Raw genomic sequence first — 10,969 nt, forward strand, 5'->3', positions numbered from 1 at the left:
AGCATTGTTCAGCCAATTGGTTGATTTAATTTTTTGTTAATTTGGAATTAATTTTTCTATACAATATGAAGTCCAAAGCCAACTTGATTTTTCCTCACATAGCTAACCGATTTGTTTAACATAATCCATTGATTAGTCCCCTACTTTCCACAAATTTGGGAGACCTCCTTTGCATTTATGAATTTTCTTGTATGATGTAGGGACTGCTTCCAGACTATTTATCCTACATTGCAGGATTGTCGTAGCTCTATAACGTATTTTGATATCTGATGGAGCTCTCGGTCCTCTTTCTTGACTGTTATCAACTATTTGTGCAGATTAACTTTAATATTATTTTGTCAATAATAAAATTATTATTTGGATTTTGATTGAAGTGTATTAAATCTACACATTAGTTTGGAAAGAGTTAACATACTTTACTATTATAGTCTTCCCATTCAGGTCCATGGTATGTCTCCCCTTTATGTCAGTCACTTTTTATAGCTTTTAGTAGGATTTGACATTTCTTGACATAGTACCATGCTTTTCTCATTAAGGTTATCCTAGATATGTGATGCTTTTTGCTTTTCTAAATAAAATTTTTATATTATATTATATATAATGTATAATAGTTTATATTATGTTATTTATATATTATGTATTTATAATATAGCCACTATCTACATGTGGCAATTTAAATTTAAATTAATTAAAGTGAAATGAAATTTAAAATTTAGTTCCTCGGTCTCATTAGCCACATTTCAAGTGCCCAATAACCACATGTGGTTAGGGGGTGCCACAGTGAAGAGTTTGGAACCCTTCCACCGCTGCAGAAAGTTTCAGCTGCACAGTAGTGAAAGGTGTTATTATTGATATGTCATTTTTTCTTACGTATTGTTATAGTACCTTATAACTTTGGGATCACTTTTCGATTTATTTTTTTNAGAACATGCTCATTGGGAGCTGGGGTAGCGACTCCAGATGACATTCTGATTCTGGACCTCTGTCCTGGGGTGCCAGTCACTCTGATTTGAAGGCCGTAGCTCTGAGCCTGCATTATTTTCTAGGACTTCCAGGGCCCAGAGCAGCATGGAGGAGCCACTCTGTGGGAGGTGCCCCTGAGTAATAGCAGGCAGCTTTCTTGGGCTGTGTCCACAGGGGGTCCACAGGCACTATCTGTGGGGTCCTGGGGCAGAGTCTGTAGAATAGAGGGCACAGTTTGGGGTCTAGACACTGTCCCAGGGAGCCTGCAGGACCACAGGGTGGGAGAGCAGGCTGGCTGTGGGAAGGGGCTCTCTGTGCCCAAGGTTGGATAGAGTCCAGTGGCAGGCACAGGGTCTTCCCTGGGTTGCTTCTGAAGGGCCAGGCCTGCTCCCTCTTGTGGCTCCTGTGGGTGAGGCCACCCTGGGCTGGGGCCTTATGGTAAGACCTGTGAGAACATCTCCTGGCTCACTGCATGTCACTATTGATGTAGGACATTGCCCAGGTCTCGACATCTGGAGGGAGCAGCTCTTTTGACTACTCGTATTTACTGAGTGGAGCTGGTTGCCAGCCCTGTGCGAAGCACTTATTCATATGAATATTATCTCCCCTGATGCTCACAACAACGCTGTGGGGAAGATATTATGATTGTTCATTCCTATTTGAAAGATGAAGAAACTGAGGCCCAGAGAGGTTAAGATATTTGCTCAAAATTTCACAGGCAGGACTTGGGCCACAGGCTGTCTGATTCAGTAGTTCGCTCTTAGCCTCTAGGCTCACATAGCATCTCACATGACTTTCCTGTGTGTGTAAAATAGGATTTGACCGATGAAATATGTGTGTGTAAAACTGGACTTGTCCTCAAGGCATTTAGGATCTGGCACAACTTGGGAAGCTGAGTGAATACTCCAAGCTGAGGAAAGCAGTGTGGGGGGCTGGAAAGAGCCCTGGTTTGGGGTTCTGGCTCTGCCACTTGCTGGCTATGTAACCCTGAGCGAGTCGTTCTCTTCTTTGAGTCTGTTTTTTCATCTGTAAAATGGGAATGAGATAAATATGGGCTGATAAGAAAACTAACAGAAGTGATGCATGTGTAAAATTTATTATTAATTGTAAAGCATTATAGAAAACATGATCTCCTCCCCACACCCCAACTCTACTTCCTCTAGTCCCCCACACACACCCTGGCCAATGGCTGGCATTTATGGGCTCAGTGAATGTTTGTTAGGTGAATATCTGGACACGATTTAGCCCCTGTTGTCTGACTGATGTTGTCTGGTGGAGATTGTCCTACAGGAATTCAGAGAAAGGAAGGAGTGTGTCGGAGTGGGAGGGGGACCTTCATGGAGGAGACGTGGGTGCTAGTGATGGAGTTGAGTTGAGCCTTGCAGGGGCAGGGTCTTCTGGATGAGGACAGAGTGGAGCAGGGAGTGACAGGTGCCAAGAAAAGCCCAGTGCAAATGAGAGTGGCCCAACTATTCACTGAATGCTTGCTATGAGCCAGGCCCTGTGCCAACTGCTTAAACCTTGTCTCATTTAATTCTCACACCACTCTATGGGTGAGTCTCTATTTCCAGGTGAGGAGACTGCCGCTCCGAGAGATCAAGTGATTTGCCCAAGGTCGCACAGCTCTTGCATGGCAATATGGGGATCTGAACCCAGATCTTTCNGGCAGGACTTGGGCCACAGGCTGTCTGATTCAGTAGTTCGCTCTTAGCCTCTAGGCTCACAGAGCATCTCACATGACTTTCCTGTGTGTGTAAAATAGGATTTGACCGATGAAATATGTGTGTGTAAAACTGGACTTGTCCTCAAGGCATTTAGGACCTGGCACAACTTGGGAAGCTGAGTGAATACTCCAAGCTGAGGAAAGCAGTGTGGGGGGCTGGAAAGAGCCCTGGTTTGGGGGTTCTGGCTCTGCCACTTGCTGGCTATGTAACCCTGAGCGAGTCGTTCTCTTCTTTGAGTCTGTTTTTTCATCTGTAAAATGGGAATGAGATAAATATGGGCTGATAAGAAAACTAACAGAAGTGATGCATGTGTAAAATTTATTATTAATTGTAAAGCATTATAGAAAACATGATCTCCTCCCCACACCCCAACTCTACTTCCTCTAGTCCCCCACACACACCCTGGCCAATGGCTGGCATTTATGGGCTCAGTGAATGTTTGTTAGGTGAATATCTGGACACGATTTAGCCCCTGTTGTCTGACTGATGTTGTCTGGTGGAGATTGTCCTACAGGAATTCAGAGAAAGGAAGGAGTGTGTCGGAGTGGGAGGGGGACCTTCATGGAGGAGACGTGGGTGCTAGTGATGGAGTTGAGTTGAGCCTTGCAGGGGCAGGGTCTTCTGGATGAGGACAGAGTGGAGCAGGGAGTGACAGGTGCCAAGAAAAGCCCAGTGCAAATGAGAGTGGCCCAACTATTCACTGAATGCTTGCTATGAGCCAGGCCCTGTGCCAACTGCTTAAACCTTGTCTCATTTAATTCTCACACCACTCTATGGGTGAGTCTCTATTTCCAGGTGAGGAGACTGCCGCTCCGAGAGATCAAGTGATTTGCCCAAGGTCGCACAGCTCTTGCATGGCAATATGGGGATCTGAACCCAGATCTTTCTGGCTTTAAAGTACATGCTTTTAATGCACTTGCCTCCCCAGGCGAGCAAGACAAAGCCTGCAGGCAAGAGGTGCCTTCATGGAGAATTACGGCTTTCAGAAAAGGGAAACCATGTGCTAGGTCTTAAAGGTTTTGCTTATAAGTGACACATGTCACTTCCCCTCACATTGGCCAGAGAACATCACATGGTGAAGCCTGACACCAGAGAGATGGGGAAATGTAATTTTTCCCCAGTAGAAGCAGCAAAAAAATTATCAGCAATAACAGACTCTATCACAGGTCTTCTCCCCTTTGGTAACAAATATTTGCTTTCCTTTTCCCCCGACATATAGAACATACTTATCCTTCCTCAAGGGAAACAGCCCAGAGTTCTGTCCAGTCAGGTACCAGGATCCAGGTCCAGGATCTTGTGATAGTGTCTATACTGAGTCAGGATGTTATTCCTCTTCATCCAGAGACTTGCAAACTTGAAAAAAAAAAAAGTTGTATTCCCCACCCCCCAAGCTCAATGTATAATTATTGATCAGGGTAGGAAAACTGTAACAAACACTTCCATCTGGAAAGAGGACTGTTGGGAGACACAACACTCACTGGTGTGTAGAAATTCTGAAATCACACTGGGCATATGTTGCACGTTGGCCCTGGGACGGGGAAGGTTCCTTGGTTAGGCTCTGACTCCACCTCCTGGGGGTAGTTCTTCCATCATTTTTCCTCCGTGGCCTTGGGCTGCGCTCTCTAGATGGTCCTGCCCTTTCTTTTCTCTTGATCTCCTTGGCCACATCTGAAGAGGGCATCAGAGAATATTCCCTCCTTGGGGGCAGCTTTTCAGACTGCTTTCTTCCCATACAAGCAAGAGCCCAGGGATAATTTTGAGTCATTTTACATCTCGAACAGTTGCAGTCCCCTGCTAATGGCTCTTTTGGCACCATGCTTTTCTGCAACGTGAGTCATCTTTTTATCTGTTTGTTACAGCTCCATGTGCCGTAGCTAAACACAGTTATTTTCTAGACACATCTCTCTCTTCTGACTTAATTACTGCTATCTCATGCTTATTAAGCTTTTGTGAGAGAACCACGTTCCTAGCCTTCTTTACCTGCACCATGCTTTTCCAACTGAAAGGATTTATCAGGCACCATCTTGATTGCTCATTGCTACGAGTTTGAGTGTTTTTCATTTTTTTTTTTTCTTAACGGATTTCTTGAGCTCTAATTTACATATTTTATAATTCACCCATTTTTGTGTACAATTCGGTGATTTTAGTGTATTTATAGATGTGCATCCATCAGCACGATTCTAGAACATTTCCACCACTCCAAATTCCTTTACGCTCATTTGCAGTCAATCCTTGTTCCTCCAGCTCGAGGCAATTACTAACCTTTCTATCTCTATAAATTTGCTCTTTCCAGACATTTCGTATAAATTGAATCATATGATATGTGGTCTTTTGCATCTGGTTCTTTCACTTAGCATGATGTTTTGGAGATTTGTACATGTCGTAGCATGTGCCTATAGTTTGTTCCTTTTAATTGTTAAATAGTGTTCCATTGTATGGATATACTATATTTTGTTTATCCATTCCACAGCTGATGGACATTTGGATTGCTTCAGGTTTGGGGCTATTATGAATAAGGTTGCTATAAACATTTGAATACATGTCTTCGTGTGGACGTATGTTTTCATTTCTCTTGGGAAGATCCCTGGGAGTGGAATTGCTGGGTTTTATAATAAGTTTATATTTAACATTTTGAACAGACTGCTAAACAATTTTCCCTTGAAGGCTGTACCATTTTATATTTCCACTAGCAACAGATAGGGGTGCCCACTTCTCCACACCGCAAGCTGAGTTTTAATCAGTCTTTGTTACTCAAAGTTGTTCTCAGTTTACCTTAAATTGTTTCATTATGAGAATAGGTTGGCTCTTCTAACTCTCCAGGTCCCTGAATTTTTGGACTCTCTGTCTCTTCTTTTTCATTCCTATTAAAATTGTCCAATTCTTTTTTGAGCCCATTTCTGTCTTTTTTGAGCCCATTACTTTCTTGTATTGCCTTGTTGAACACAGCTAACAGCAACCAAGCCATGCCATTAACATCCCAACTCCCAGTCTCTTCACTTAAAGCCATAAGCTCATTCAGTCCATCATCCACCTTCCAAGTTAATGCAGGCAACAGTTTTACTAAATGTTTCATCACTGCATGATATAGATCACCTCCTTCTAGTCTACAGTAATGGTTTCCTTGACACCTAGCCCAAAGACAATAGATTTTTGTTACAATAGCATACCACTTCTAATAGCAATTTCTGTAGTAGTCAGGATAAAAAGATGGTTCTCCAATTAAAAATGCCTGTAAATCTCAGAGGCTTATACAAAATAAACCTGGGTTTTTTTTTTCCTTATTCATGCTACATAACCATCCTGATAAGCCGTACCTGAGCTCCATACCACCTTTAGTCCAGAGCCCTGGTGCTAGTTTGCTCCTATCTGGAACACTGCTGGTCTTCTGGGAAAGGGCAGAGAGGCCCTGGTGAATTGTGTGCTAGCTCTTAACTAGCTCTTAGCTTCCTATCACACTGAATTAGTCAGAGCCGGTTATGTGGCCAAAACTGACATCAATGGGACAGGGAAATATAATCGTCCCCTGGGGAAGGGCAGCAAATATTGTGAACAATAGTATAACTTATCACATTATGCTTTTTGTTTTATACCCTGGGAGCCCTGAAGAAGAGAGAAACAGCTGTCTTTTTGTCGTGTTTTTGCCCAGAGCTGCCTAGAAGTTGGGTAAGACAGGGTGACCTTTCAAAATACCTTACAGACCAAGGAGTTGGATTCCCATGGTGGTTGGCCCCCAGCCCTGTGGCTTTGATGCCCAGAATTATTGTTTGTCATTTCTCTTTCTCTACCAGCCTCATTTCTTAGCCTCAGGGAGAAATTTGACTGGATGGACCGTCTTTTTTAGAGTTTATTACCCCAAACCCAGTGCCCTCTGGGGTATTAGGAACTTCATTTTTCTTGACCTCCTGCTTAAATTGACCCATTTGTGTTTTTTCTTCCCAGCTGTCTTTTGGGGAGACATTGCCTTGGATGAAGATGACTTGAAGTTATTTCACATCGACAAGGCCAGAGACTGGACCGAGCAGTCAGTGGAGGCAACAGGGCACAACACAGGTAAGTGCCGCGTCCCCCTTCTCCTGCCCTGGATGGGGGATGAAGGACTCCAGGAGGGTGGATATGCACCACAGGTCATTGGCCTTTGACCAATTAGGCCAGAAAACCAGAGGGGTCACCCCTCCTTGTCCACTGGAGGCTGTGGAACTCGGACCCCCAAGTTTGCTGATCCTTTTAAGAAAATCTCCATTTGCCTCTTTATTGGAGGGTTTAGTCTGGGGCTCAGTATGGGTTCTCAGGACTCTGGCCTCAGGATCCAGCACTTCCCAGATAGGAAAGAATTCCTGGACTGGCTGGATTTAGGGCATGTCTGATGATAATGCTAATAATGACTAGCACAGGGGAGGTGTTTGCGTGTGGGTATTGTATACCTGTTGGCTGACGACCCAGGTGAAAATCCCCTGAGGCCAGGAAACCCATCAGACTTCAGACTTTGATTACTTTTCTCCCCTCTTCCTCCCTGCTTCCAGTGTTGGGGTGAACAGTTATGGGACCGGTCTTTGCTCTCCTCACCTTGGCAGCAGCCAGGGAGCTGAGCTGTGGGAGCTGATGTCCCTGTGTGGCTGATGATACCTTGTTATTGCTGACTGAGGCTCACATGTGCCTACTACCCGCCACCCTTCTTCCCACCCTCCCTTTCTTTCTCAAGAGTCTTTTCTGAGCACCGATCATAGGCCAAATACAGTGCTGGCAAGAGAAAGAGGAAAACGACGTGCCCCTGCCTTCGAGGAGGCCTTTCACAGCAGGCAGACAGGCTTTAGGTCTGGTCAAACCCTAACACCTCCAAAGTTCAGCTTCCTATCTGTAAAATGGGGCCAAGACCAACCCTCAGCTCACAGGGGGTTGGAGGATCAACTGCAAGGACAATGGGCTAGCCCCATGCCTCGCAATAAGATCTCAGGAAGTGGCAGGTGTAATACCAAGCTGCTCCCAGTCTAGTGAAATGTGGGCAGCTGCACTGTCATCCCCCATGGTGAGTGTGTGATGAACCAAGGGCAGCGGGAAGAGAGAAGAGTGGGTGGAGAAGCCCACCCGGCATCAGGTACACGGGCACTCTTGCATTGTGGCATGAAGGGTGAATAGGAGTCCTGAGTGGGAGAAAGGACATTTCAGGTGGATGGGAAGCCTTGTGCAAAGGCAGGGAGTGTGAGAGGGGCTGTCTTTATTTGGGGAACAGAGGTAAGGTGTGGGTCACTGGAGCATGGCCCTTTGGGGTGGGCTGTGGCTGGAGCCACACCTGAAGAGGTTGGTTGGGGTAGATGATGAAGGGCTTTCCTGTTGAGCTGGTGAGCTTGACCTTTACCCACTATCCTGTCCCAGGTTTCTGAGTAGGACTATGACTTGCTCAGCTTGGATTTGCAGGTGCTTGGTGGAGCCCCCTCTCCCACTGGTCTCTGCAGCCCACCAGCTGCCCTGAGGGTGCTGGGTTCCTGGCTGGATGCTTGGGCAGCCTCATCACACTGATTGCTGGTGGTGATGGAGAGGGGGCGTATCAGGCAGGCTGCTGATGTATTTGGTGGCATCCAGAAACATCCCTGAAGCCTGGAGGGGTGCGGTGGGGACGTGCCCAGCATGGGGGACATCTCCCATGGTTCGTGAGGAACATGAGCAGCGATGAGGACCAGGCTCCAAAGATCCCTGCAGGGGTGGTGGATGTGGGGCTGAGGTTGTCAGAAGCAGGAGGGAGAAGCAATTAGGCACTGTAGAACTTCTGTGTGGTGTCTGGTTCTATGACTATCATTTCTTAGGGTTTGTGAGGGCTCTTATGTATGTATGCTTTGAAAAGTCTTTTCAAATTTTAAATAAAGTTTTAAATTATTTTTCATACCAATATATCCACAACCTAAATTGAGTTCTGACAAAAGGAGACATCTCTTCCTAATTTACCACTTCAACTAATCACACTCTTCTCTCTGATTCTTAACTGGAGGCCTAGAGACGTTGACCTGACTGTAATCTTCATGTAGTTAAAATGTTTTTAAACTTTTTCTTTCGAGGTGTTACTTAAAAATAGTGAGCTTCACATATCTCAGACATACGAGTACAGTATGATAAATTTTTACATATGTCCAGTCCCATGTAACCATCAGCCAGACCAAGACATTGAACGTTTGGACCCCAGACACTGCCTTGTTCCCTCTCCCAGTCAATGCCCATCCCAAAGTAGCCACTAGAATGACCTCTGTCACCACAGCTTATTTTACCTGCATAAATGGAATCATACAGTACATATTACTTTGTGTCTGTCTTCTTTCACTCAGCTTTAGACTGTGAAATTCACCACGTTGCTTTGTGAAGCAGTGGTCTGTTCTCTTCCATTGTTGTGCATGTTCTTCTGTAGGAATGTACCCGAGTTCGTTCATTCTTCTGTCTACAGACATTCGGGCAGTTTACAGTTTGGGGCTATGATAAATGAAGCTGGTACTGACATTTTTGTACTTATCGTTTGGTGAACACAAGCCCTCATTTCCACTGGGCATGCAGCCGGGAGTGGAATTGCTGAGTCATGGGGTATCCATAAGTTTAGCTTTAGCAGATACTGTCAAGTTTTCCAAAGTGGTTGTACCAATTTACACTCTGGGTGGGTGCATATCCACTTAAAAGCAGGGGTGGTGTCCATGCATGATCCAGGAAGGCCTTCTGGCACTTGGTCTCCCGACTTGGGTTTCACTCTTGCCTTCTGGGCCTGCATAGCAGTCACTTGACACCACCTGCCATCACCAAGTGTTCAGGGTTGACCCCATCGGCTCTCCTTATGCTGTCCTTGGGGGGCCCTGCCATGGCACAGCGTGGGGACCAAGGGTTGGCAGATGTGAGAGACCCCAGAGAAAGGCTCGGCAGTGGCCAGCCATCATGCCAGCTGTGTGCCCAGCTGCTGGAGAGTCGCCTTCGGGGAAGGTTGCTTGAGGATGCTGTGGCAAGGGAAGCCTAAGAGCCCTCCCTTTGCCTCTCCTCAAGGAGGACATGGAACTGAAGCGGCTGTCTTCTCTTCCCTTCTGCCCTGTGAGCTGATAGGGGGCAGTCTACAAATGAGTCTAAGTACTTTGCTCCTAGAAAGCAATGGCCAGCATTGGTGGAGAGGAGCAGGTGGAGGTAGACAGAGGTGGCAGACCAGGAGCTGTCTCCCAGGGCCTGAGAAGAGATCAAGAGCTCAACAGGGCTTTGCTCCCAGAAGGGTGGTTAGAGTGTTGGTCAGTCACAGGCTTTAGCGTCAGACTGCCTGGGCTTGAATCCCTGAGCCGGATCTCAGTTTCTTCATCTGTCAAATGGGAACAGTCATAATCCTTACTTACTTCAGAGTGATGATGTCATGAGGAAAAAAGGAAAGACTATGTGCACAGTGCCTGGCACACAGTAAAGGCTCAATAAATATCAATACCTTCTCCTCCTCCTCATTATTACTATTAGTAGTAGTATTTACAGACAGGGTTTAAGATTAAAGTGGAGGGTGGGGATAATTTGCCATGTGTGGAGGGAATTTGGGGGTTTGGGTCTTGGGCCTTCAAAACATATGCCTGGTGTTTCCTCCTTCCCAAGCTTGATTTTTTTTCCTCCCTTTCAAAGCTTGATTTTTTTTCTTCCCTTTCCAAGCTTGACTTTTTTTTTTCTGATGTGTTTCTATGGCAAGGTGATTTTATCCTGATCTCTTTTCTCTGAGGGCCAATAGTACTTTGCATCTATCTAGAATAGTTATTTTATTTTCAGAATGGGAATATTTTTTATTGTTTTTGCTAATTAAACTAATTTTGCTTGTTGTTAAAAAAAGAAAGGTCCAGTAGCTCATACTGTGTAAAATAGAAAGTAGAAATCCCCCGTTTCCCCAACCCCAGGGATCCCCATCATTATGTTTGCTGAATTCCTTCCCATCTTACTGTGCTCAGGCTGAATGTGTGTGTGTGTGTGTGCGTGCGCGCGTGTGTTTGTGTGTGTGTGTTTGTTTTAACATAAAAGTGGTCTTACTCTGCATCCTCTTGTGCAATCTGCATTTTTGCTTAATGCCACATCATGGACATCTTGTCATGTAGTACACTGTGGTCTTTCTTACTGTTTTCGTGGCAGTAGTTGTCCCATGTGTGACTCTGCCATAATTAATCTAACTAAGCCCTTAAAGATGAACATGAAGGTTGTTTCCCTTTTTCACTGTAATTTTCTTCCTATTAGAACTTTGCTGTGAAGGGCCGGCCCGGTGGCGCACTGCTACAGTGCGCCGCTTGGGAGCATGGTGGCGCTCC

General features: G+C 45.4%; 1 protein-coding gene across 1 annotated transcript in view; it reads left to right on the plus strand.

Annotated features, from left to right (window-relative positions):
* Positions 1 to 10,969, plus strand: part of TLL2 (tolloid-like 2) — a 134,404-nt gene that overhangs the window by 23,468 nt on the left and 99,967 nt on the right. The window contains exon 6 of the mRNA XM_008575365.1: positions 6,627 to 6,737. Coding sequence (XP_008573587.1) covers positions 6,627 to 6,737 — 111 coding nt within the window. The remainder of the gene's footprint in view (positions 1 to 6,626; positions 6,738 to 10,969) is intronic.

This window comes from Galeopterus variegatus, unplaced genomic scaffold, assembly GCF_000696425.1.
Source record: "Galeopterus variegatus unplaced genomic scaffold, G_variegatus-3.0.2 Scaffold1175, whole genome shotgun sequence".
NCBI classification, from domain to species: Eukaryota; Metazoa; Chordata; class Mammalia; order Dermoptera; family Cynocephalidae; genus Galeopterus; species Galeopterus variegatus.